At 43.0% G+C, this 26694-nt stretch overlaps 2 protein-coding genes across 6 annotated transcripts in view; one reads left to right on the top strand and one right to left on the bottom strand.

Annotated features, from left to right (window-relative positions):
- The window catches only part of LOC138648719 (phospholipase A and acyltransferase 4-like), a 210578-nt gene that overhangs the window by 76813 nt on the left and 107071 nt on the right, over positions 1–26694 (bottom strand). The window lies entirely within an intron of this gene.
- The window catches only part of LOC138648717 (phospholipase A and acyltransferase 3-like), an 89886-nt gene that overhangs the window by 19425 nt on the left and 43767 nt on the right, over positions 1–26694 (top strand). For 3 of the 5 annotated variants that reach the window (XM_069738556.1, XM_069738555.1, XM_069738560.1), the window contains 4 exons: positions 6604–6642; positions 6899–6953; positions 7826–7925; positions 15417–15670. In XM_069738556.1, the coding sequence (XP_069594657.1) occupies positions 6942–6953; positions 7826–7925; positions 15417–15670 (366 nt within the window). In that variant the 5' untranslated portion in view covers positions 6604–6642; positions 6899–6941. Of the gene's footprint in view, positions 1–6603; positions 6687–6898; positions 6954–7825; positions 7926–15416; positions 15671–26694 lie in introns of all 5 variants that reach the window. The other 2 variants (XM_069738558.1, XM_069738559.1) reach the window with 2 other exon arrangements.

The raw sequence follows: 26694 nt of genomic DNA, 5'->3' as shown, positions 1-26694 counted from the left end.
CTCATCAGCACAGGGCTGGAATTGGTTGGCTGTATGGAGTGGGGCTCGGTGAGCAAGCGATACACACATGCTAGCCACCTTAGGGAGAGACCCAAGTTGGGCTAAATGTAGCGGGACGAAAGAGACCGAAAAGCCCTCTACTTAAAGGAAATACATAGTGGATGCTTTCCTGAAACGGAAAGTACTTGCAAGCAACATAATGCAAAGAATAGCAGGTTTACCCAGAATCCTTTGCAGTAGGCGGAGCTATGCAAATCATCTCTTTCCACCCCTGTCTAATCCACAGCGCTTGGAACCGCCAAGCGTGCAATGCTGCGGATTAGTTTCTAAATTTACACAGCCAACCAATTCCTACCTGTGGACACGTGTTTCGGGCTTTAGGCCCTCATCAGCACAGGGCTGGAATTGGTTGGCTGTATGGAGTGGGGCTCGGTGAGCAAGCGATACACACATGCTAGCCACCTTAGGGAGAGACCCAAGTTGGGCTAAATGTAGCGGGACGAAAGAGACCGAAAAGCCCTCTACTTAAAGGAAATACATAGTGGATGCTTTCCTGAAACGGAAAGTACTTGCAAGCAACATAATGCAAAGAATAGCAGGTTTACCCAGAATCCTTTGCAGTAGGCGGAGCTATGCAAATCATCTCTTTCCACCCCTGTCTAATCCACAGCGCTTGGAACCGCCAAGCGTGCAATGCTGCGGATTAGTTTCTAAATTTACACAGCCAACCAATTCCTACCTGTGGACACGTGTTTCGGGCTTTAGGCCCTCATCAGCACAGGGCTAGAATTGGTTGGCTGTATGGAGTGGGGCTCGGTGAGCAAGCGATACACACATGCTAGCCACCTTAGGGAGAGACCCAAGTTGGGCTAAATGTAGCGGGACGAAAGAGACCGAAAAGCCCTCTACTTAAAGGAAATACATAGTGGATGCTTTCCTGAAACGGAAAGTACTTGCAAGCAACATAATGCAAAGAATAGCAGGTTTACCCAGAATCCTTTGCAGTAGGCGGAGCTATGCAAATCATCTCTTTCCACCCCTGTCTAATCCACAGCGCTTGGAACCGCCAAGCGTGCAATGCTGCGGATTAGTTTCTAAATTTACACAGCCAACCAATTCCTACCTGTGGACACGTGTTTCGGGCTTTAGGCCCTCATCAGCACAGGGCTGGAATTGGTTGGCTGTATGGAGTGGGGCTCGGTGAGCAAGCGATACACACATGCTAGCCACCTTAGGGAGAGACCCAAGTTGGGCTAAATGTAGCGGGACGAAAGAGACCGAAAAGCCCTCTACTTAAAGGAAATACATAGTGGATGCTTTCCTGAAACGGAAAGTACTTGCAAGCAACATAATGCAAAGAATAGCAGGTTTACCCAGAATCCTTTGCAGTAGGCGGAGCTATGCAAATCATCTCTTTCCACCCCTGTCTAATCCACAGCGCTTGGAACCGCCAAGCGTGCAATGCTGCGGATTAGTTTCTAAATTTACACAGCCAACCAATTCCTACCTGTGGACACGTGTTTCGGGCTTTAGGCCCTCATCAGCACAGGGCTGGAATTGGTTGGCTGTATGGAGTGGGGCTCGGTGAGCAAGCGATACACACATGCTAGCCACCTTAGGGAGAGACCCAAGTTGGGCTAAATGTAGCGGGACGAAAGAGACCGAAAAGCCCTCTACTTAAAGGAAATACATAGTGGATGCTTTCCTGAAACGGAAAGTACTTGCAAGCAACATAATGCAAAGAATAGCAGGTTTACCCAGAATCCTTTGCAGTAGGCGGAGCTATGCAAATCATCTCTTTCCACCCCTGTCTAATCCACAGCGCTTGGAACCGCCAAGCGTGCAATGCTGCGGATTAGTTTCTAAATTTACACAGCCAACCAATTCCTACCTGTGGACACGTGTTTCGGGCTTTAGGCCCTCATCAGCACAGGGCTGGAATTGGTTGGCTGTATGGAGTGGGGCTCGGTGAGCAAGCGATACACACATGCTAGCCACCTTAGGGAGAGACCCAAGTTGGGCTAAATGTAGCGGGACGAAAGAGACCGAAAAGCCCTCTACTTAAAGGAAATACATAGTGGATGCTTTCCTGAAACGGAAAGTACTTGCAAGCAACATAATGCAAAGAATAGCAGGTTTACCCAGAATCCTTTGCAGTAGGCGGAGCTATGCAAATCATCTCTTTCCACCCCTGTCTAATCCACAGCGCTTGGAACCGCCAAGCGTGCAATGCTGCGGATTAGTTTCTAAATTTACACAGCCAACCAATTCCTACCTGTGGACACGTGTTTCGGGCTTTAGGCCCTCATCAGCACAGGGCTGGAATTGGTTGGCTGTATGGAGTGGGGCTCGGTGAGCAAGCGATACACACATGCTAGCCACCTTAGGGAGAGACCCAAGTTGGGCTAAATGTAGCGGGACGAAAGAGACCGAAAAGCCCTCTACTTAAAGGAAATACATAGTGGATGCTTTCCTGAAACGGAAAGTACTTGCAAGCAACATAATGCAAAGAATAGCAGGTTTACCCAGAATCCTTTGCAGTAGGCGGAGCTATGCAAATCATCTCTTTCCACCCCTGTCTAATCCACAGCGCTTGGAACCGCCAAGCGTGCAATGCTGCGGATTAGTTTCTAAATTTACACAGCCAACCAATTCCTACCTGTGGACACGTGTTTCGGGCTTTAGGCCCTCATCAGCACAGGGCTGGAATTGGTTGGCTGTATGGAGTGGGGCTCGGTGAGCAAGCGATACACACATGCTAGCCACCTTAGGGAGAGACCCAAGTTGGGCTAAATGTAGCGGGACGAAAGAGACCGAAAAGCCCTCTACTTAAAGGAAATACATAGTGGATGCTTTCCTGAAACGGAAAGTACTTGCAAGCAACATAATGCAAAGAATAGCAGGTTTACCCAGAATCCTTTGCAGTAGGCGGAGCTATGCAAATCATCTCTTTCCACCCCTGTCTAATCCACAGCGCTTGGAACCGCCAAGCGTGCAATGCTGCGGATTAGTTTCTAAATTTACACAGCCAACCAATTCCTACCTGTGGACACGTGTTTCGGGCTTTAGGCCCTCATCAGCACAGGGCTGGAATTGGTTGGCTGTATGGAGTGGGGCTCGGTGAGCAAGCGATACACACATGCTAGCCACCTTAGGGAGAGACCCAAGTTGGGCTAAATGTAGCGGGACGAAAGAGACCGAAAAGCCCTCTACTTAAAGGAAATACATAGTGGATGCTTTCCTGAAACGGAAAGTACTTGCAAGCAACATAATGCAAAGAATAGCAGGTTTACCCAGAATCCTTTGCAGTAGGCGGAGCTATGCAAATCATCTCTTTCCACCCCTGTCTAATCCACAGCGCTTGGAACCGCCAAGCGTGCAATGCTGCGGATTAGTTTCTAAATTTACACAGCCAACCAATTCCTACCTGTGGACACGTGTTTCGGGCTTTAGGCCCTCATCAGCACAGGGCTGGAATTGGTTGGCTGTATCCCTTAAATATTTAAGGGATTAGATTATTTCGGGGTACATATATGTGGGTTGAACTCTATATTTAAACCCCTAGGTTGTAATGTACCCAGAGTATAGATCCATCTCATCTCTTTAGCTTTAAGTATCCCTAGCCTATCACCTCCCCTTCTCAGAATAGGAACACTATCAATGATTCTGAATCTTAACTGGTTCACCAGATGTTTATTCTCCAGGAAGTGTTTTGGAACCGGTAATTCTGTGAGACCCGTTCTGATAGTACTTTTATGTTTACCTATGCGGGTCCTTCACTTCAGTGGTTGTCTCCCCGACATAAACCAGTCCACAGGGACAAATAATCATATAAATGACGTACCTAGACGCACAGGTATATCTCTCTTTTATCTGAAATTTCTTTCCAGTGTGCGGGTGACAAAAGGAATCCCCTTTAAGCAGATTATTGTAACAGGCGCAACCAAGGCATGGGAAATTCCCAAGTCTGGGTGCGCTTAAGGTTTGTTGGTATGACACTTTAGATGTGCCGAAATCAGATTTCACTAGTTTATCACCTAAATTTTTGCCCCTCCTGTAAGACATCATCGGAACCGATCTAAAACCAGGGATTTGAGGTAGACCCCGTTGTAGAAGGGTCCAATGTTTTTTAATAACCCCACTGATCTTGGATACATTATGACTTTCTTCATATGCACTGTTATAGAATACAATTCTGCTACTAGCTACGTATTAAACCCCTTTATGTAACAAGCCGAATATCGGCATATTAAGTAATTAAGAATGATGTTTCATCGGATCAGGGTTTTGTTTGTGTGCTGGCGTCTCCCGGGTAACCAGATCAGGTAGCGGTCACGTGAGGCCGGCGGTGGGTGCTGCAGAGGCGCGTCACGTTGAGCTGTGACTCCGTCCCGATCAGGTGATGGGGCGTGGTTATGACGTGGAGCGCTGACGTCTGCACTCCACGGCCGATGTCTGTGCCTGCTGCTCGGTGCTGGGGCCTGATAGGAGAGCGCCGCTACCAAATGTAAGTACACTGCTCCTAGTAGAGTTAATCGGATTGGAGATTCTATGCTAGACACATTGTATCAATGGGCCTGATTGGCCGAATTTGGAATACGGCGCCATCGGCCATGAGTGGTCAGAAGTATACAGGAAGTGCTGTGGGAAAGACGCTTATTGGTTATTCATTACTATGGAGAGGAGGACACAGCGTGTATCCATACCGAAATCAGAAGATAAATATCATGCGTTTGTACTGTTATGCACTGATAAATGTATTTTCTTATATAGCGATGACTTGTTTTTATGTAATATACACTTGCACATATATCTGATGTCTATTTTGGTATTGGTTTTACTATATGTATATATTATATGGTTAAAGGGGCTGGTACTTATTAGTGATTGGCTCCCTGCGTGGTGTCCACACTATTTAACACAGCCCCAAACACTATGGTGTATGCTTGAAAAAGACCGGTTGTGCGGTCGAAACGTTGCTGTTGGCTGTTTTATCATGGCTGAAATAAAGATTTCTTTTATTGGACCTTAACACCCGGCTGGAGCGCTGTCCTTTTACTTTGGAATTTATGCAGTATCCGGGAGGGTTCCCTGGATTTGGAACGAGTGCCCTATATGAGTGAGTGCTGTCAGCCCTCTTTATATTTTATGTGCTATGTTGTCCCTTGTCCTTTAATCCAGGGAGGCCCTAGTCTATCATTAACCCAGGGTTCCCCAGAAGGTGGGGATGCCCATGTCTCGTACCTCTCTGTGCTCCTTTGATATGCTACGCAAATCCCATCCTCCCCCAGGGGGCAAAGGGGCAGAACTAAAAGGGAAACACCGTCTGGACAGACACAGGGAAACCAAGGCACAATCAAATGACAGACATACGAAGGGAAAATGGGTGCACAGTAAAGAAGCAGAAACGCAACACAAAAGAACGCCATAAGGGGAAGGTAGAGGTATTCACAACACACTGCAAGCAGCAATCGCAAGATGACAACAGCGAATCTCCAGAACTCTTTCTCCAAAAAAAGCCAGGAACAGAATGAAGATTCTATTGCTGTCATGGAGGGAAGCCAGACACAGGTTTATATAATGGAAGGATGTGGTTCCAATAAGCAGAACAGCCAATAGATCACTGGGAAATCTAAACCCTTTCCATACCACAGGAAACCTTTCAACTCATGAAAGGTCATGTAGATTTAAAGAGGACCTGTACTCATCTAATCACCTTGATCTTCTAATCTCAGATATACGACAGTTCCCAGCGGAATGGGGCACATTAATTACATTTATGGAACATGCTGATGCTGGAATTAATTTTTTTGTAATCTATTTATGGTGTTATGTCACCACCAAGTGTTCATGTGTTGATCTGATCAGCTAAATTCCACCTTTTTTCACGCTTTTGCCACATATTCTTCTTATGTTTTACATATAATGATCTTTTTTACATGTTGCATAGTCGCAATCTTATTCTTGAAAATTCATTTTTCACTTGCATATATTTTTTTCAATGCACTTTTGTGGCAAAATCTCCTGCAGGTAGATATTGGTTGTCAAGCAAAAGGATAATTTTGAGTGGCGGATGACATATTTTTAGGTGGAATTTTTATCCATCCCTTTTTCAAACTGTAGTCTAGCTTTTTTTATGTCTCTGTGTCATCAGTGGGGTCCTCCTGGGTCTCCTGTCATAGCGTTTCATTTTATTCAAATGTAGAGGGATAGTTTGCGCTGACACTGATGCACCCTGAGCCTGCAGGACAGCTTGAATTTCTTTGTAACTTGATTGAGGCTACTTGTCCACCATCCGGACTATCCTGCATTTCAACCTTTCATAAATTTTTCTCTTTTCTTCCACATCTAGGGAGATTAGCTATGGTGCCATGGGTTGTAATTTATAAACTTCTTAAATATGTTGCGCACCCTGGAAAAAGAAACATTAAGATCTCTGGAGATGGACTTGTAACCTTGAGATTGTTGATATTTTTCAACAATTTTGGTTCTCAAGTCCTCAGACAGTTCTCTTCTCTTTCTGTTATCTCTGCTAAGTGTGGCACACACAGACACACAATGCAAAGATTGAGTTAACTCCTCTCTTTTTTTATCTGATTCCAGGTGTGATTTTCATATTCCCACACCTGTTACTTGCCACAGGTGAGTTTGAAAGGTGCCAAAAAAATTTCGGCCCATGTTTGAAGGTTTGTATGAAATTATGTTCACTTTGACTTCTTTCTCTTTTTTTTGTGTTGTTCCAATGCACACACAGGAAATAAACTTGTGTATAAGAAAACATGAATAATTTCAATCATTATCATAGAGAAATACCTCATTTCATTTTTTGGGGTGCCAACACTTACGCCATGAACGTTTACTTGCTATTTAAACTTATAACTATTTCCATATTCCACAGACACATTTATAGAAGTGAAAGGAAACCATAGAAAACAGGAGCCATGCCATGCAAGGTAAGTGTAGACGGTAGGTCTACAGGTCTACTCTACAATACTAGAGTAATCATGAATAAAATTTTTGAAGAACAAAAGTCAATTGCAAAACTTGTCATCCTTCACTTTTACATTCTAGTTGGAACATCCAACATACAGCTATGTGTGTATGTGGCTTCCCAATTGTCCCTATAGAAATACTGGCCAAAGTGTCTCTATAACTGCCATACACAGTTCATAACTTATAATGTTGGAAATAACCTTTAAATCATGTTTGACTTTAATTTAAAAAAATTACATAAATACAGAATAAATATATCACAAGTATGAAAAACACTTAATTTGCTTGGCATTCATAAAATCCAGGTCCTTATTCAAATTACATGCAAAGAGCCCAATTTATTATCACATCTGCACCTGTTTTTAACAAGTTTTTGGTGTTTTGGTCCATTTTTTAAAAAATTTGCACCAAATTTCCCTTTCCACTTTTCAAAAACTCGCAGTTTATTGCAAATGTACTCCAGTCCTATCCTGAAGTGATTGTATTTTCACCAGGAATATTTTCAGAATTTGAATCTGCAAAACGTATGACTTTTTGCACTGAAAAAAGTCGTAAATTTAGTTAGAGACATAAAAAACTGCATTTTTGACTCTGTACAAAATTCTTGATTATGTGCATCAGATTAATAAATACAGCCCCCTCCCCCCAAAAAAAAATAAATACAAGAAAATGCCATAGTACATTTTAAGAAAAGCAACTTAAAATAGACGCAAATGATGTGCCGGGCCCAAAAATTCTTTAATATAAAGTACATCTACAACTGCCAAAGGAGGAACAGCAAAATTACTTCTAGTAATGGATATGCTTTAAACTTATATTGTTTTTCTCAAAGGGTCCTTTACCACAACCGGGCGATTTGATTGAATTTAACCATGGTTTTTATGATCATTGGGGAGTATGTGTTGAAGACGGGAAGGTTGTTCATTTAATAGGTAAGGCCTCCTTCTTACGTCCTGGTGATTGCTGTACAGGAAAAACAGTATTGGTGAGATCCGTTGTCTGTATGCCATCCATATGTATGCATGTGACATCCATGTGACATCCGTGTATCCGTTTGCTGTCTGTGTGGAACATCAGTGTGCCATAAGTGTGTCCGAGTGACACGTACTGACTCCTGGGAAAAGCAGTACAGTTTGAACTGATTCCAATTGCCAGTGCTGAAGACAGCTCCCATCATTGTCTACTGGTAGTACTGATACCCAATATAAGCCCTGAGCCGCCCCACCCATAAAATGCGACATATCTAGATCGAGCCTTGTTCTTCCCACGAGCCCTATGACAATGGCAAGTGGGGTAATATGGTTGGGGTTGATGTCAGCCTGGTATTGTCAGCTGACATCAAGCCCAGGGGTTAGTAATGGAGAGGAATCTATAAGACGACAACCATTACTAATCCCATAGTAAGTTTGGAAATAAACACACAGCATGATTAAAATCCTTTATTCGAAATAAAAATCAACAACTTATTTTATACATTTATTTAAAAGTAAGAAAAAGTATCTTATACTCACCTCATGCCTATTCCATTGAAGCCCATGTCCCCTGTAAAAGATATAAGATAATAACCCTAAGGCCGGGATCACACATGCGAGAAACACGTCCGAGTCTCGCAGGTGAAACCAAGTTCTGGCGCCTGCACTGTGGAGCGGAGCGTGCGGCTCCATGTGTTCCTATGCAGCCGCACGCTCCGCTCTGGAGTGCCGGCGCCAATGCTTGGGTTTCACATGCAAGACACGGACGTGTTTCTCGCATGTGTGATCCCGGCCTAATACTCACCTTAGGTCTAATCCATTGAAGCCATTGTCCCCTGTAAAAAACAAAAATAACCAACCATATCCCTCACCTGTAAGAAGTGAAAATTATCAATACTGTCCCATGCCGTAATCCATCTCTGTGATATCTGGTTTACAACATAAACGGTGGCATGATGCATCGGTCCAGGCTGAAAACCATGATGCGTTGTGAGCGCAGTTTCAGTGACGAGCCGTAACGTCATAGAGGTTACTGCAGATCACTGAAGGTGCATTCCTAGGTTCACTTCACTGTGAGAGGCCTAATAAACTGTGGTGACCTCAATGAGAAAATTCTCATGCTGCTCCTAATGATCTTGAGGTCACTACAGTTCAGGTCACCATAACATCATGTCACCGTTCAGGTGGTAAACCAGATATTGCAGAGATGGATTACGGCATGGGAGAGCATTGCTAATCTTCACTTCGGGATATGGTTGTTTATTATTTTTGTTTTGCTTTGTTTTGTTTTTTACAGGGCACAAGGGCTCCAATGGATTAGGTGTAAGGTGAGTATTATGGTTGTTTATTATTTTCTGTCTTTTACAGGGGACATGTGCTTCAATGGAATAGGCGTAATGTTAGTAGAACTTTTGTTTCGCGTATATTGCTTCCTCAGGGAGCGTGGTTATAGTTTTTCCTAAAGCATCATAAAATAAATAAATAAATAAATTGCACCAGTCCGATCACATGATTGTCACGGAGCCTATAGAGAACTATAGTGCTGACAGTATCATGTGAATGCTTGGCCCCTTCATCCAGCTCAACGTTCCCGTTAGTCAAGCTGGACTGAACATATCCAGGACAAGGACATGAAATAGCAAATACCAGGTATGCAAGTCCAGCATCATGAAAACAGCAGGGCAGAGGAGAGCAAAAGAGAACAAAGACACACCAGCTGCTAGGATACTCTAAAGTGAATATTATTAGGGCAGCTGAAAAGACTGTATATTCTCTCATCTGGGAGAATTGGGCCGATTCCACAAATTACACTCTAATCAAACTCTGATCATCGTTTGATCAGAGTATGATCATAGTGTGATCTGATTCTCTTGGATGAGGAAAAGATGGAGAAAATTGTATTTATTCATCATAATAATAATAATTATTATTATAATTTTATTTCTATAGCGTCGACATATTCCGCAGCACTTTACATTTTAGAGGGGACTTGTACATACAATAGACATTACAGCATAACAATAAACACATAGATCAAAACAGATGCCAAGAGGAATGAGGACCCTGATCGCAAGCTTACAATCTATGAGGAAAAGGGGAGACACAAAAGGTAGATGGTAACAATTGCTTTCATTGTTCGGACCAGCCAAAGAGTAAGAATCGGGTGTTCATGTAATGCTGCATGAACCGGTTATCAACCTAAGTATGTAACAATACAGACACAGAGGGCTATTAACGGCATGAAGCATGTGAGAACATGATGTGAGGAACTCGGTTATGGTAAAAAAAATTGAATGGGGAACACAGGGATAGTTAGGCTAATGCGTTGAGACGTTAGGCCAGTCTGAATAAATGAGTTTTTAGGGCACACTTAAAACTGTGGGGATTGGTGATTAATCGTATTAACCTGGGTAGTGCATTTCAAAGAATTGGCACAGCACGTGAAAAGTCTTGGAGACAGGAGTGGGAGGTTCTGATTATTGAGGATGTTAACCTCAGGTCATTAGCGGAGCGGAGGGCACGGGTAGGGTGGTAGACTGAGACGAGGGAGGAGATGTAGGGTGGGGCTGAGCCATGGAGCGCTTTGTGGATGAAGGTAATAAGTAATAAACAAACGTACTGGATTCTGGAGTGGATGGGTAACAAGTGTAATGACTGGCACAAGGTAGAGGCATCAGTATAACGATTGGTGAGGAATATAATCCTGGCAGCAGCATTCAGGACAGATTGGAGCGGGGAGAGTTTAGTAAGAGGGAGACTGAATAGTATAGGGTTACTAAGTAGTAATGTATAATCACTGCACTCGTACTATGAAGTTTGCTTGATGCAGGTGAAAAAGTTTATTGAAACAATTGTTGCAAACGGTAAAATAGTGAAGCGATAGGCATAAACGACGTTTCGGCCAGCTCGTGGCCTTGATCACGTTATCGCCTAGTAGGAGTTTCCTTATGTATTGTTGTTTTACAGTGTTGCAGAGGGTTTCAGCCAAAAATAAAGGAATTTAGATAGTCTTATTAATTGCTGTTTAATACCCGTGTAACGAACTGTTGGTCGCCGTGTAATGGGGTATGCACCTAGGTATGACAGTATACTGTCCTTGTTGCACCCAGTGAAACGGGCCGGTTGCCGTGATAATGGACATACGTATAGGCTCGGCAATTTGATAATTAACTTGTAGTGCACCGGATGTCCACAATCTAAGGAAACTATACTTGGATTTTGCTGCCAATATGTAGGTTTGGTCCCGGTACAAATATAGGGGTCCCGGATATCACACTGAGCAGGGGCTGTGATGTACAGAGATTTGGATCCGTGCTTCGCTGGTAGCGTTCGGGGGGCCGGCGTTGGTGGCCAAGTGGTAGGAGCAGACGCAATCTGCGTCTTTGCTGTGGAAGTATAGGGTTACAATAGTCCAGACAAGAATGAATAAGAGAAACAGTAAGAGTTTTTGCAGTGTCGAAAGCAAGAAAGGGTCGAGTTCTATAAATGTTTTTGAGATGCAGATAAGAAGAGCGAGCCAGTGATCGGATGTGGGGGGTGAATGAAAGCTTGGAATCAAGTATGACCCCAAGGCAGTAGGCATGTTGCTTTGGAGTAATGGTGGAACCGCACACGGAGATGGTAATGTCAGGCAAAGTTAGGTTGGTAGAGGGAGAAAACACGAGGAGTTCAGTTTTTGACAGGTTCAGTTTCAGATAGAGGGAGGACATGATGTTAGAGACAGCGGTAAGACAATCACTGGTGTTTTCTAAAAAGGCAGGTGAGATATTGGGAGAAGAAGTGTATAATTGGGTGTCATCAGCATAGAGATGGAACTGGAAACCAAATCTACTGATTGTTTGTCCAATAGGGGGAGTATACAAAGAGAAGAGAAGGGGGCCTAGGACTGATCCTTGAGGAACCTCAACAGTAAGGGGAAGGTGAGAAGAGGAGGAGGAACCAGCAGAAGATATACTGAAGGTTCGGTTAGAGAGATAGGAGGAGAACCAGGAGAGGATGGTGTCCTTGAGGCTGATGTAGCGGAGCATAGTGAGAATTAGCTGGTGATACACAGTGTTGAATGCTGCGGAGAGATCCAAGAGAATTAGCATGGAGTAGTGACCATTAGATTTAGCTGTTAGTAAATCATTAGAGACTTTAGTGAGGGCGGTTTCAGTAGAGTGTAAAGAGCGGAAACCAGATTGAAGAGGGTCGAGAAGAGAGTTATCTGAGAGATAGCGTTCCAGGAGTTTAGAGATGAAGGGAAGATTAGAGACAGGTCTATAGTTAGCGGCACAGTTTTGGTCGAGGGATTTTTTTTTAAGTAATGGATGTATGATGGCATGCTTAAATGAGGAGGGAAAGATACCAGAAAAGAGAGAGAGGTTGAATAATTTTGTTAGGTGAGAGGTGACAGCAGGGGAAAGGGACTGGAGGAGATGTGACGGAATGGGGTCACTGGTGCAAGTGGTCGGGCGAGAAGATGCAAGGAGCCTGATTATTCCTTCTTCTGTGAATGGTTCAAAGTCACAGATTGAGCTAGATGCAGTGAGGGAGTGAGGACAGTGCATGGTATGAGTGGATTGGGAGATAATTTCCTGTCGGATATGGTCAATTTTTTCTTCATTTTGTGAAACCATAGAAATTGGACTGCACTCAGATGTCATCAGAGTGGAGTCTTATTTTTTCCATGCAGTCCTTGACTTGCATGGCTGAATGCAATCTTAATATAGAATCAAACTCAGGCATGTAGTGATTTTTTCCTCAGATAGTGTCTGTGTGAAGGAACAAATTATGAAAGATTCTCCATTTTGTGCTAGATTCTCCATTTTGTGCTTTGACTCCATTTTCTTGTTGGTCAAAGATAAATTTAGTTATTTAATTAGGTAAAAGGTTACAGCTGCCATGAAGTAATTTTATCTTGTTTTTCACAAGCCTGTTATTTAACTAGGCTATGGTTCATAATTGGTATAAAGACCTTGAGTGTTCTAACTCAAGCCAGATAAGAGACTCGGGGGTGTATCGCTATACAAGACTGAGGCATCTGTTAGTATGTCCTTTTTTTTATGCCAAGAAGACATGACCATATCTGTAGTTTCCATTTTTTCTGTATCCTAATGGGTTAAGTTTTTCCTGCATTTTTATACGTTAAGAGCTGTGAGCGTGTTCTTATGCTGATTGGTTGAACTATAATTTCTATGACTATGAAAAGTCATACACAATAAACGGGGGCCAGAGATCTGCTCAATCCCCCATACAGAGGCACGCATCTCCGTCTGGTCATTTTCAGTTGCCGGCAACGCCCTGTAGATTAATTTGGAAATCACTGAGTCAACTGTGAAGGATCAATTTAGATCCTCCCTCGACATCTGTGTTAGGAAGAAAAACGGACATGTGCACGGTCCCATTAACATTGGCCCAAGTACGTTCTGATGTCTTGTTATGTCACACTCAGACCAAAATTATACTCCTGTGCAAATGCCCTAACAATATATCAGGATATATGAAAGAAACAGAAAAAGATTATGAATGCGGGAGTGATAGTTGTGAAAATATACATGATTAAGTGGGAAAAAGAGAATTAAACACTAGTGATGAGCGAATATACTCGTTACTCGAGATTTCTCGAGCATGCTCGGGGGTCCTCCGAGTATTTTTTAGTGCTCAGAGTTTTAGTTTTTCTTTCCGCAGCTGAATGATTTACATCTGTTAGCCAGCATAAGTACATGTGGGGGTTGCCCGGTTGCTAGGATATCCCCACATGTACTTATGCTGGCTAACAGATGTAAATCATCCAGCTACGGCAAGAAAAACTAAAACTCCAAGCACTAAAGAATACTTGGAGGACCCCCGAGCGTGCTCGAGAAATCTCGAGTAACGAGTATATTCGCTCACCACTATTAAACACAAAAAGCATGATTCATGAGACAGTATAACATATAATAAAGTAGATACAGAGATCAATGTAGTACTACTATAAACCAACAGAAAAGAAAAATACACAAGAGTAGTAGCAAGAATATATACAACAGGGGTGTCAAACTGCATTCCTTGAGGGCCTCAAACCATGAGTGTTTTCAAGATTTCCTTAGCATTGCACAAGGTGCTGGAATCATTCTGTGCAGGTGATTAAATTATCACCTGTGCAATACAAGGAAATCCTGAAAACATGACCTGTTTGCGGCCCTCGAGGAATGCAGTTTGACACCTCTGATATACAACATAAAAAGTGCAAATGCTAAAAAAAACAATAACCCCCTCTTTTCTTTTTTTCCTTTTTTCTCTCTCTTCTCTCCTTCCCATCTTTTTCTTTTATTTTCATCCATAAAATAAATGTCAGAAAGCCCAGATAATTATCCATAAAATGCTGGTTGTATGTGATGATTATAATATTCATAAGATGAGCTGCATAAATCGCAGCGCCTGGAACAGCGGTCACGTGTCCGCAAGTATGCGATATGCAAACTCCTGGTCAGAACCTGATTAGACAGTGGGAAATGTTCTTTCTGAACTATTTTTGTGACATAAGTCTCTGATTTAAGGATACAGAAATTAAAAGTTTGAAAATTGAAAAGTTTTCTAAACTTTTGCCAAATTTCTTTTTTTTTTTTTGTCATAAATAAACGCAAGTCATATTGACGATATTGTACCACTATAATATGTCAGGAAAAAACAATCTCAGAATCACTGGGATCTGCAGAAGCGTTCCAGAGTTATTGCCTCATAAAGTGACAGGTGGTCAGAATTATAAAAATTGGCCCGGTAATGATGGTCAAAATTGGCGTGGTCACTAAGGGGTTAAAGGAAAAAAGCAAAACAAAAACACAGAAAGAATACTGATAACTGAAAGCAGTAGGAATAAGACACTTGTTGGAGACTTTTGAGTCATTTAGGCTATGTGCACACGTAAGAAAAGAGGTGCAGACTTTTCTGCACAAAATCCGCATCTCCTGGCAGAATCTGCAGCCGCAGATTTGCCACGTTTTTTTTGCGGATTTTGTGCGTTTTTTTATGCGGAATTGATGCAGATTTTGTGCGGAATTTCAACATGGAGGGGTGCAGAAACGCTGCAGATCCGCGCAAAAGAAGTGACATGCACTTCTTTGAAATCCGCAGCAATTCCGCACTGATTTTTCCGCACCATCTGCACAGCTTTTTTTTTCCATTGACTAACATTGTACTGTACATGACAGTGCGGATCTGCAGCGTTTCTGTGCGGAAAAATCCTTTGCGGATCCGCAGCAAATCCGTATCGTGTGCATATACCCTAAGAGGAGTGTACTTCTTAATGAATGCCCCCCAATGAAGATTGTTCACCCTGGTCTTGATGAACAGGGGCTGCTCAGTGTGAATACACTTGTAAGGCACTGTATTTATTTCTTTGTCATGGATTTAGGATTATATGTTAGATATAGGATTTAATTGTTTTGCTAAATGCATTATAATACGTCAATGTTTGTGTTCTTTACTCAGATCCAAAAGGTTTGGGCAGTTTTTCCACATCATTGGGAGCTGTAGCTGTTGTGAAAGAAGAGTCTTTAGCGGATTCTCCCCATGACTATAAAGTGAATAACAAATATGACAAGAAAGCAGACCCTTACCCACCAGGAAAAATTGTAAAAGCAGCACGAATGGAAGTGGGGAAGATAAGGAAGTTCGATCTTCTCAAAGCCAACTGTGAACATTTTGTCACTGCGCTACGATACGGTATCGCCTTCTGTGAGCAGGTAATTTATCAGCAGTTTACTTCAGTATAAAGACATAAGGCCCATTTCACCAGTGAGTTGTTTTTTTAAACCACTTTTCCCTTTTGTTCTCTTGTATTTGTTGACTTTTTTTTGTATCAATTTTTTTTAAACAGATGCATATGGTTCACGAATTTTCTTCAAAATCCAAAATGCTTGTCACATTTGTCTTTCACCTTTGTATGCTAAATTTTAGTTTAAAAGTCGCAAGTTCTTCTAAAATGATGCAAAATTTGTGCGCAAAATTAAAACAGACATAAAATTATTCCAGGGGGAGATTGGATTACATTTGTGCAAAAGTTTTGCAACTTTTAACCCCTTCATGACCCCAGCTTTTTTTGGGTTTTGCGTTTTTCGCTCCCCTCCTTCCCAGAGCCATAACTTTTTTATTTTTCCGTCAATATGGCCATGTGAGGGCTTATTTTTTGCGGGATAAGTTGTACTTTTGAACGACGTCATTGGTTTTAGGATGCTGTGTACTAGAAAATGGGAAAAAAATTCCAAGTGCAGTGAAATTGCAAAAAAGTGGAATCCCACACTTGTTTTTTGTTTGGCTTTTTTGATAGGTTCTCTAAATGCTAAAACTGATCTGCCATAATGATTCTCCAGGTCATTATGAGTTCATAGACACCAAACATGTCTAGGTTATTTTTTATCTAGGTGGTAAAAAAAATTCCAAACTTTGCTAAAAAAAAATAAATTGCGCAATTTTCCGATACCCGTAGCGTCTCTATTTTTCGTGATCAGGGGTGGGTGAGGGCTTATTTTTTTCGTGCTGAGCTGACGTTTTTAATCATACCATTTTGGTGCAGATACGTCCTTTTGATCGCCCGTTATTGCATTTTAATGCAATGTCGAGGCAACCAAAAAAACGTAATTCTGGCATTTTAAAATGTTTTCTCGCTACGCCGTTTAGCGATCAGGTTAATCCTTTTTTTATTGATAGATCAGGCGATTCTGAACGCGGCGATAACAAATATGTGTAGGTTTGATTGTTTTATTGTTTTATTTTGAATGGGGCAAAAGGGGGGTGATTTAAACTTTTATATTGTTTTTATTTTTTCATATTTTTTAAAACATTTTTTTATTTTTCGCATCAAAGCGGGGGTTCTGACCTCGGACGTACTATCCCGTCTGAGGTCAGAAAGGGGTTAGAAAAGCCGCAATTCATGAATCAGCCAAAAAGATATCGAAACACCAAAAGGTTCTCACAATGATGAACATGAAAAACAGGCGATCACATATAAAATAAACTGTAAAAAAAAGGCTCAAACTAGAAGAAGGTCAAAAATGAAAAAATAGGTGAAAAACAAAAAAACTACCAAAAAAATACACAAATACAATAATGAATAAAGCAAGCCCTAAGGCTATGTGCGCACGTCAGGATTTTTTGCGTTTTTTTGCGTATTTTCCCGATAAAAACGCTATAAAATCGCTAAAAAAACGCAAACAATATGCATCCTATCATTTAGACTGTATTCTGCATGTTTTATGCACGTTTGCGTTTTTTTCCGCAAAAAAATGCATTCCGCAAAAAGAAGTAGCATGTTCATTATTTTTGCGGATTTTTTGCGGATTTCCCATTAAATTGGAGTGTCCAAAAAAAAACGCAAAAAATCCGCTAAAAATCCGCACAAAAAACGCGTAAAATCCGCGCAAAAAACGCATGCGGATTTCTGGCAGAAATTTCCTGATTTTGTCAGGAAATTTCTGCAAGAAAATCCTGACGTGTGCACATAGCCTAAGACTATGTGCACACGTTCAGGATTTCTCGCAGAAAATTCCTGAGAAAAACCGGACATTTTCTGCAAGAAATCCGCAAAAAAACCGCATGCGTTTTTGCCGCGGTTTTGACGTGTTTTTGCCGCGTTTTTTTCCGGACACTTCCCAATGCATTTTGTAGTGGGAAATCCGCAAAAAAAAACGCAAAATTAATGAACATGCTGCGTTTTTTACCGCGATGCCTTTTTTTTTGCGGAAAAAAAACGCATCATGTGCACAAAACATGCGGAATTCATTCTAAATGATGGGATGCTTATTGTATGCATTTTTTTGCGGTTTTATAGCGTTTTTATTAGGAAAAAACGCGAAAAAACTGCGAAAGAACCGCAACGTGTGCACACAGCCTAAAAGCTGGGTTGCCAAATTTGAATTTATAGACATTCCCCAAAAATATTGGTGTTGTTTTTCTGCTGTTCATAATGTTAGGCAGAAAAATACATTGACGGTGAGTTTTCTTTTTTTTTGCATTGCACATTCGCTAAAACTTTACATGTGTAACAAGGTGGCAGTCAGTAAGCACCGCAACTCCTTGCGCATGAAAAGGCAGATAAAGTCCCCATCCTGCAGCACAGTCAGTTATCTCTAGCACACAGTTGCTCCCATCAGTTATCTCTAGCACACAGTTGCTCCCAACACTGGAACGGCGTCCTTCAGATACACCTTACGGCACGCTTCAGTTCCAACGTTAACAAACTTTTTAATAGGGATGGGGGAGGTGAGGTAAATGAGGTAAAACTTCCTGTTCTTTCCCTATCAAGCCCTGTCATAGCATCAGAGCATCAGCTCCCATCCAGTTCCTGGGAACGGACAGTCCTTCGGTGGGCACTTCCATGGTCCTGGTGCTCGTTTTCACTGGCCAGCAGTCCTCGGCAGTGACTTACCCCCTCCAGGGGTATATCGTCCCCCAGTCAGTGGAGTACATCTTGCCAAGGGCAAGCCTGCCCAGGCTCTGCAGTGCTCCAGAAGCCAACACTTCAGGCTTCTTCTTTGAGACTGGTACCCCAGCCCCCTTTTGTTAACCTTTTCTAACCCTGAACTAACTGCATACATATTGTACAATACAGTACACGCACATTAGTAAACAATAGTACAATCTCAGACATACAGACACATTAATAAAACATAGTAACATAGTTAGTAAGGCCGAAAAAAGACATTTGTCCATCCAGTTCAGCCTATATTCCATCATAATAAATCCCCAGATCTACGTCCTTCTACAGAACCTAATAATTGTATGATACAATATTGTTCTGCTCCAGGAAGACATCCAGGCCTCTCTTGAACCCCTCGACTGAGTTCGCCATCACCACCTCCTCAGGCAAGCAATTCCAGATTCTCACTGCCCTAATAGTAAAGAATCCTCTTCTATGTTGGTGGAAAAACCTTCTCTCCTCCAGACGCAAAGAATGCCCCCTTGTGAAACAGCAATACACAATGTTTACATATTGACTTATAGCCAAGCCGGCATAGCACCGCATGGTAATACATGCCCGGCATATAGGAGAGAGGAGGCAACTGAGGGTCCCCGCCACCTCCTTACACATGCACAGTTCAAATGAGAACTGCAGAGAAGCGCTGCAAAACTTGAACTACAATTATGTAGCGCAGGAAGGGCTATGGCACATTTGTGTACAATTAGTATGGTTAAATGGGAGAGTCCTGTAAAAGTACGATTTTCGTGAGGGTTGCTGGAGGCTGAAGCTTTTAGAAAGCTCTGGTCCCTGAGCACAGTTTGTTTATACTTACTGTTCCCAGGTCCACTAGGGAGTCTCCACACCGCTCCAGATATTGGCTGCAGCACTGACGATATCTCAACAGCACGTCAAGCATAACGTGAATAAGTGAGCTCATTAGCTCTGCCTTAGGGCTCTTTCACAGGTCCTGATATTTTGGTACTGGAAAAGGTGTTGTTTTTTATTTTGGTGTGTTTACAGGAGACAGTGGCTTCAAGGGATTAGGTGTTAGGCCGGGATCACACATACGTGTGATACGGCTGAGTCTCGCAGTTGAAAACCCAGCTCTGGCGACGGTACTCCGGAGCGGAGCGTGCAGCCGCACAGCAATACATGGAGCTTCACGCTTCCCTCCGGAGTGCCGGCGCCAGAGCTGGGATTTCACCTGCGAGACTCGGCCTTATCTTGCGCACGTGTGATCCCGGCCTTAGGCTGCTTTCACACATCAAGTTTTTGCTGTCAGGCTCAATCCGGCAAATTTAAAAAAAAAAACGGATCCGTCACAAATTGTGAAAAACTGATGCGATAGATCCGTTTTTTTTGCCGGATCCGACCAGCTGATCCGGGGAGAAAATTCGTCTAGCTGATCCAGGAAGGAAGGAGAGAGAGAGACCAGAATGGGAAATGCAAAAATAGGAGCATGCTCAGTTTTTAAAAAAAGGAATCCATTGCCGGATTCCATCATATGACGGATCCGGCGCCATTCGCTTCCATTCTAGCAAAAGCCGGATGGCGCCGGATCTTTCGCTGTCCGTTTTTTCGATGGAAACAAAAAACGTTACTATGTCTGTTTTCTCCGGCCGCTGTAAAATAAATCTTTGATAGCGAAAAACGGAGGAAACATGAGGTCATCCGTCACAATCCGTCACTAATACAAGTCTATGAGAAAAAAACGGATCCGGACGCAACTTTTTCTGGATCCGTTTTTTTTCTAAATTCGACGGATTGTGCCTGACGGCAAAAACCTGATGTGTGAAAGTAGCCTTAAGGTGAGAATAATGTGATTTTTTTTAAAATTTTATTCTTAATTTTACACTTGAATACAACTCTCAACATTGACTCCTGCTCCCGCTGCTTGCAGGCTGTTCTTCTAGTTGATTTATTGGAAGAGATGGGCAGTCAACCTTTATACTTAGATGACATGGGACTGGAGGAGATTGAGGACTTGATTTAAAGGGCTAGCTAAGTGGCAGGCTCTGTGAGCCATGACAATAGAGGCCCACGGTCATAGCAGTGATAACAGCACTCAGGGCCAGAGCAGATCTTGAAGCTGGAATCAAGAGATGGAGGGCAAGGATCTCAGAGAATTTTCCACACAAAGCCAGCTGTCAGTCAAGTCAAGGTTGACAATGATGGTGATTCTGTAGAGAGATGTTCAAGAGACTGAGTAACTGTAAGCAAACACCGCTATCTGCTAGACCAAAGTGAAAGTAAAGGAAGAAAGAATTGTTTTAGCAGGAACCAAATTGTGCTGGGTGAATTTGCCTGCTGAACCTGACGAGGTGACACACAGATAGGAGGTCCTTAATATAACAGGCCTGACCAGTCTGAGAAGAGCAGTTGGCGTCAGAACCTGCACCAGGGCAGGTTGTATGCCTGCAAGGTGGCCATGTAGCCACCATCGCCACAGCAGAGTCTGAGCACTGTCAGATGCCTGAGAAGGCCTGAGTTGTGAGGAAGATCCATGCCCCGACCCAGTGGAAGGCTGTGACCAGAGCCAAACCAGGCACATCGGATGCCACGGCTTAGTTACTGTGACTTGGTTGGAGAGCGAGGAACGCGGTACATCTGTTGCAAATTCTGGCACCAACTGCTCTTTTCAGCCTGGCCAGGCCTTTTATATTCAGGAAGTCCTTCATGTGTGTCACCTGATCAGGTTCAGCAGGCAAATTCACTCCACCTGCAAATTTACCAGCACAAGTTGGTTCCTGCTAACACAATTCTTTTTTTACTTTCACTTTGTTCCAGCAGATGGCGGTGTTTGCTTACAGTTACTCAGTCTCTCTTGTCCATCTCTCTACATATATATCCAACCCTGAGTGTATTGACCCCTTAGTGACAGAGCCAATTTGGTACTTAATGACCAGGCCAATTTTTGCAATTCAGACCACTGTCACTTTATGAGGTTATAACTCTGGAACGCTTCAACGGATCCCGCTGATTCTGAGATTGTTTTTTTGTGACATATTGTACTTCATGTTAGTGGTAACGTTTCTTCGATATTACTTGCGATTATTTATGAAAAAAACGGAAATATGGCGAAAATTTTTAAAATTTTGCCATTTTCAAACTTTGTATTTTTATGCCCTTAAATCAGAGAGATATGTCACGAAAAATAGTTAATAAATAACATTTCCCACATGTCTACTTTACATCAGCACAATTTTGGAAACAACATTTTTTTTTCTTAGGGAGTTATAAGGGTTAAAAGTTGACCAGCAATTTCTCATTTTTACAACACCATTTTTTTTTAGGGACCACATCACATTTGAAGTCATTTTGAGGGGTCTATATGATAGAAAATAATGAAGTGTGACACCATTCTAAAAACTACACCCCTCAAGGTTCTCAAAACCACATTCAAGAAGTTTATTAACCCTTTACGTGCTTCACAGGAACTGAAACAATGTGGAAGGAAAAAATGAACATTTAACTTTTTTTTGCAAACATCTTAATTCAGCACCATTTTTTTTATTTTCACAAGTGTAAAAACAGAAATGTAACCATAAATTTTGTTATGCAATTTCTCCTGAATACGCCAATACCACATATGTGGGGGTAAACCACTTTTTGGGCGCACCACAGAACTTAGAAGTGAAGGAGCGCCGTTTGACTTTTTCAATGCAGAATTGGCTGGAATTGAGATCGGACGCCATGTCACGTTTAGAGAGCCCCTGATGTGCCTAAACAGTGGACACTCCCCACAAGTGACACCATTTTGGAAACTAGACCCCTTAAGGAACTTATCTAGATGTGTGGTGAGCACTTTGAACCCCCAAGTGCATCACAGAAGTTTATAACGTAGAGCCGTGAAAATAAAAAATCGCTTTTGTTTACACAAAAATGATCTTTTCGCCCACAAATTCTTATTTTCACAAGGGTAACAGGAGAAATTAGACCACAAAAGTTGTTGTGCGATTTCTCCTGAATACGTCGATACCCCATATGTGGGGGTAAACCACTGTTTGGGCGCACCGCAGAGCTTGGAAGTGAAGGAGCGCCGTTTTACTTTTTCAATGTAGAATTGGTTGGAATTGAGATTGGACGCCATGTCGCGTTTGGAGAGCCCCTGATGTGCCTAAACAGTGGAAACCCCCCACAAGTGACCCCATTTTGGAAACTAGACCCCTTAAGGAATATATCTAGATGTGTGGTGAGCACTTTGAACCCCCATGTGCTTCACAGAAGTATATAATGTAGAGCCGTGAAGAAAAAAAAATTGCATTTTTTCTACAAAAATGATCTTTTTGCCCACAAATTTTTATTTTCACAAGGGTAACAGGAGAAATTAGACCACTAAAGTTGTTGTGCAATTTCTCCTGAGTACGTCGATACCCAATATGTGGGGGTAAACCACTGTTAGGGCGCACCGCAGAGCTTGGAAGAGAAGGAGTGCCGTTTTACTTTTTCAATGTAGAATTGGCTGGAATTGAGATCGGACGCCATGTCGCGTTTGGAGAGCCCCTGATGTGCCTAAACAGTAGAAATCCCCCACAAGTGACCCCATTTTGGAAACTAGACCCCCCATGGAACTTATCTAGATGTGTGGTGAGAACCTTGAATGCCCAAGTGCTTCACAGAAGTTTATAATGCAGAGTAGTGAAAATAAAAAAATTTTCTTTTCCACAAAAAAGATTTTTTAGCCCCCAAGTTTTTATTTTCACAAGGGTAACAAGAGAAATTGGACCCCAAAAGTTGTTGTCCAATTTGTCCTGAGTATGCTGGTACCCCATATGTGGGGGTAAACCACTGTTTGGGCGCATGGCAGAGCTCGGAAGGAAGGAGCGCCGTTTTGGAATGCAGACTTTGATAGAATGGTCTGCGGGTATTATGTTGCATTTGCAGAGCCCCTGATGTACCTAACCAGTAGAAACCCTCCACAAGTGACCCCATTTTGGAAACTAGACCCCCCAAGGAACTTATGTAGATGTGTGGTGAGAACTTTGAATGCCCAAGTGCTTCACAGAAGTTTAGAATGCAGAGTCGTGAAAATAAAAAATATTTTTTTTTCCACAAAAAAAATATTGTAGCCCCCAAGTTTTTATTTTCACAAGGGTAACAGGAGAAATTGAACTGCAATAGTTGTTGTCCAATTTATCCCGAGTATGCTGATGCGCCAAATGTGGGGGTAAACCACTGTTTGGGCGCACGACAGAGCTCGGAAGGGAAGGAGCGCCTTTTTGGAATGCAGACTTTGATAGAATGGTCTGTGGGCATTATGTTGCGATTGCAGAGCCCCTGATGTACCTAAACTGTAGTAACCCCCCACAAGTGACCCCATTTTGGAAACTAGACCCCCCAAGGAACTTATCTAGATGTGTGGTGAGAACTTTGAATGCCCAAGTGCTTCACAGAAGTTTAGAATGCAGAGTCGTGAAAATAAAAAATATTTTTCTTTTCACAAAAAAGATATTGTAGCCCCCAAGTTTTTATTTTCACAAGGGTAACAGGAGAAATTGGACCACTAAAGTTGTTGTCCAATTTATCCTGAGTATGCTGATGCCCCATATGTGGGGGTAAACCACTGTTTGGGCGCACGGCAGAGCTCGGAAGGGAAGGAGCGTCATTTTGGAATGCAGACTTAGATAGAATGGTCTGTGGGCTGTTATGATGGCAATCCAGTGACACAGTGTGCCAGCAATCAGAGCACATACAGTGATCTGACAATAACCCAAAAACAATAGAACGAGCTCTGAGACGTGGAATCTCTGTAGACCGCAATACCTGAACCTATCCTAAACACAACTAAAGGCAGCTGTGGATTGCGCCTGACACTACCTATGCAACTCGGCACAGCCTGAGAAACTGACTAGCCTGAAGATAGAAAAACAAGCCTGGCTTGCCTCAGAGAAATACCCCAAAGGAAAAGGCAGCCCCCCACATATAATGACTGTTAGCAAGATGAAAAGACAAAACGTAGGGATGAAATAGATTCAGCAAAGTGAGGCCCGATATTCTAGATAGAGCGAGGATAGCAAAGAGAACTTTGCAGTCTACAAAAAACCCTAAAGCAAAAAAACACGCAAAGGGGGCAAAAAGACCCACCGTGCCGAACTAACGGCACGGCGGTACACCCTTTGCGTCTCAGAGCTACCAGCAAAACGAATAGACAAGCTGGACAGACAAAATAGCAACAAAAGCAAAGAAGCACTTATCTAAGCAGAGCAGCAGGCCACAGGAAAGATCCAAAGCTCAGATCCAACACTGGAACATTGACAAGGAGCAAGGAAGACAGAATCAGGTGGAGTTAAATAACAAAGCAGCCAACGAGCTCACCAGAACACCTGAGGGAGGAAGCCCAGAAGCTGCAGTACCACTTGGGACCACAGGAGTGAATTCAGCCACAGAATTCACAACAGTACCCCCCCTTGAGGAGGGGTCACCGAACCCTCACCAGAGCCCCCAGGCCGACCAGGATGAGCCACATGAAAGGCACGAACAAGATCTGGAGCATGGACATCACAGGCAGAAACCCAGGAATTATCTTCCTGAGCATAACCCTTCCATTTAACCAGATACTGGAGTTTCCGTCTAGAGACGCGAGAATCCAAAATTTTCTCCACAATATACTCCAATTCCCCCTCCACCAAAACCGGGGCAGGAGGCTCAACAGATGGAACCATAGGTGCCACGTATCTCCGCAACAACGACCTATGGAATACATTATGTATGGAAAAGGAGTCCGGGAGGGTCAGACGAAAAGACACAGGATTGAGAATCTCAGAAATCCTATACGGACCAATAAAACGAGGTTTAAATTTAGGAGAGGAAACCTTCATAGGAATATGACGAGAAGACAACCAAACCAGATCCCCAACACGAAGTCGGGGACCCACACGGCGTCTGCGATTAGCGAAAAGTTGAGCCTTCTCCTGGGACAAGGTCAAATTGTCCACTACCTGAGTCCAGATCTGCTGCAACCTGTCCACCACAGAATCCACACCAGGACAGTCCGAAGACTCAACCTGTCCTGAAGAGAAACGAGGATGGAACCCAGAATTGCAGAAAAATGGAGAGACCAAGGTAGCCGAGCTGGCCCGATTATTAAGGGCGAACTCAGCCAACGGCAAAAAGGACACCCAATCATCCTGGTCTGCAGAAACAAAACATCTCAGATATGTTTCTAAGGTCTGATTGGTTCGTTCGGTCTGGCCATTAGTCTGAGGATGGAAAGCCGAGGAAAAAGATAGGTAAATGCCCATCCTACCACAAAAGGCTCGCCAGAACCTTGAAACAAACTGGGAACCTCTGTCAGAAACAATATTCTCAGGAATGCCATGCAAACGAACCACATGCTGGAAGAACAAAGGCACCAAATCAGAGGAGGAAGGCAATTTAACCAAGGGCACCAGATGGACCATTTTAGAAAAGCGATCACAGACCACCCAAATGACTGACATCTTTTGAGAAACGGGAAGGTCAGAAATGAAATCCATCGAAATATGTGTCCAAGGCCTCTTCGGGACCGGCAAGGGCAAAAGCAACCCACTGGCACGTGAACAGCAGGGCTTAGCCCTAGCACAAATCCCACAGGACTGCACAAAAGTACGTACATCCCGTGACAGAGATGGCCACCAGAAGGATCTAGCCACTAACTCTCTGGTACCAAAGATTCCAGGATGACCAGCCAACACCGAACAATGAAGTTCAGAGATAACTTTACTAGTCCACCTATCAGGGACGAACAGTTTCTCCGCCGGACAACGATCAGGTTTATTCACCTGAAATTTTTGCAACACTCGCCGCAAATCAGGGGAGATGGCAGACACAATGACTCCTTCCTTGAGGATACTCGCCGGCTCAGATAAACCCGGAGAGTCGGGCACAAAACTCCTAGACAGAGCATCCGCCTTCACATTTTTAGAGCCCAGAAGGTACGAAATCACAAAATCGAAGCGAGCAAAAAATAACGACCAACGGGCCTGTCTAGGATTCAAGCGCTTGGCAGACTCGAGATAAGTAAGGTTCTTATGATCAGTCAATACCACCACGCGATGCTTAGCTCCCTCAAGCCAATGACGCCACTCCTCGAATGCCCACTTCATGGCCAGCAACTCTCAGTTGCCCACATCATAATTACGCTCAGCAGCAGAAAACTTCCTGGAAAAGAAAGCACATGGTTTCAACACTGAGCAACCAGAACCTCTCTGTGACAAAACCGCCCCTGCTCCAATCTCAGAAGCATCAACCTCGACCTGGAACGGAAGAGAAACATCTGGTTGACACAACACAGGGGCAGAACAAAAACGACGCTTCAACTCCTGAAAAGCT

Source organism: Ranitomeya imitator, chromosome 9 (genome assembly GCF_032444005.1).
Source record: "Ranitomeya imitator isolate aRanImi1 chromosome 9, aRanImi1.pri, whole genome shotgun sequence".
Taxonomy (NCBI): Eukaryota; Metazoa; Chordata; class Amphibia; order Anura; family Dendrobatidae; genus Ranitomeya; species Ranitomeya imitator.
Note: the sequence above shows the minus strand (reverse complement) of the source record. Positions and strands in the feature narration are given on the sequence as shown.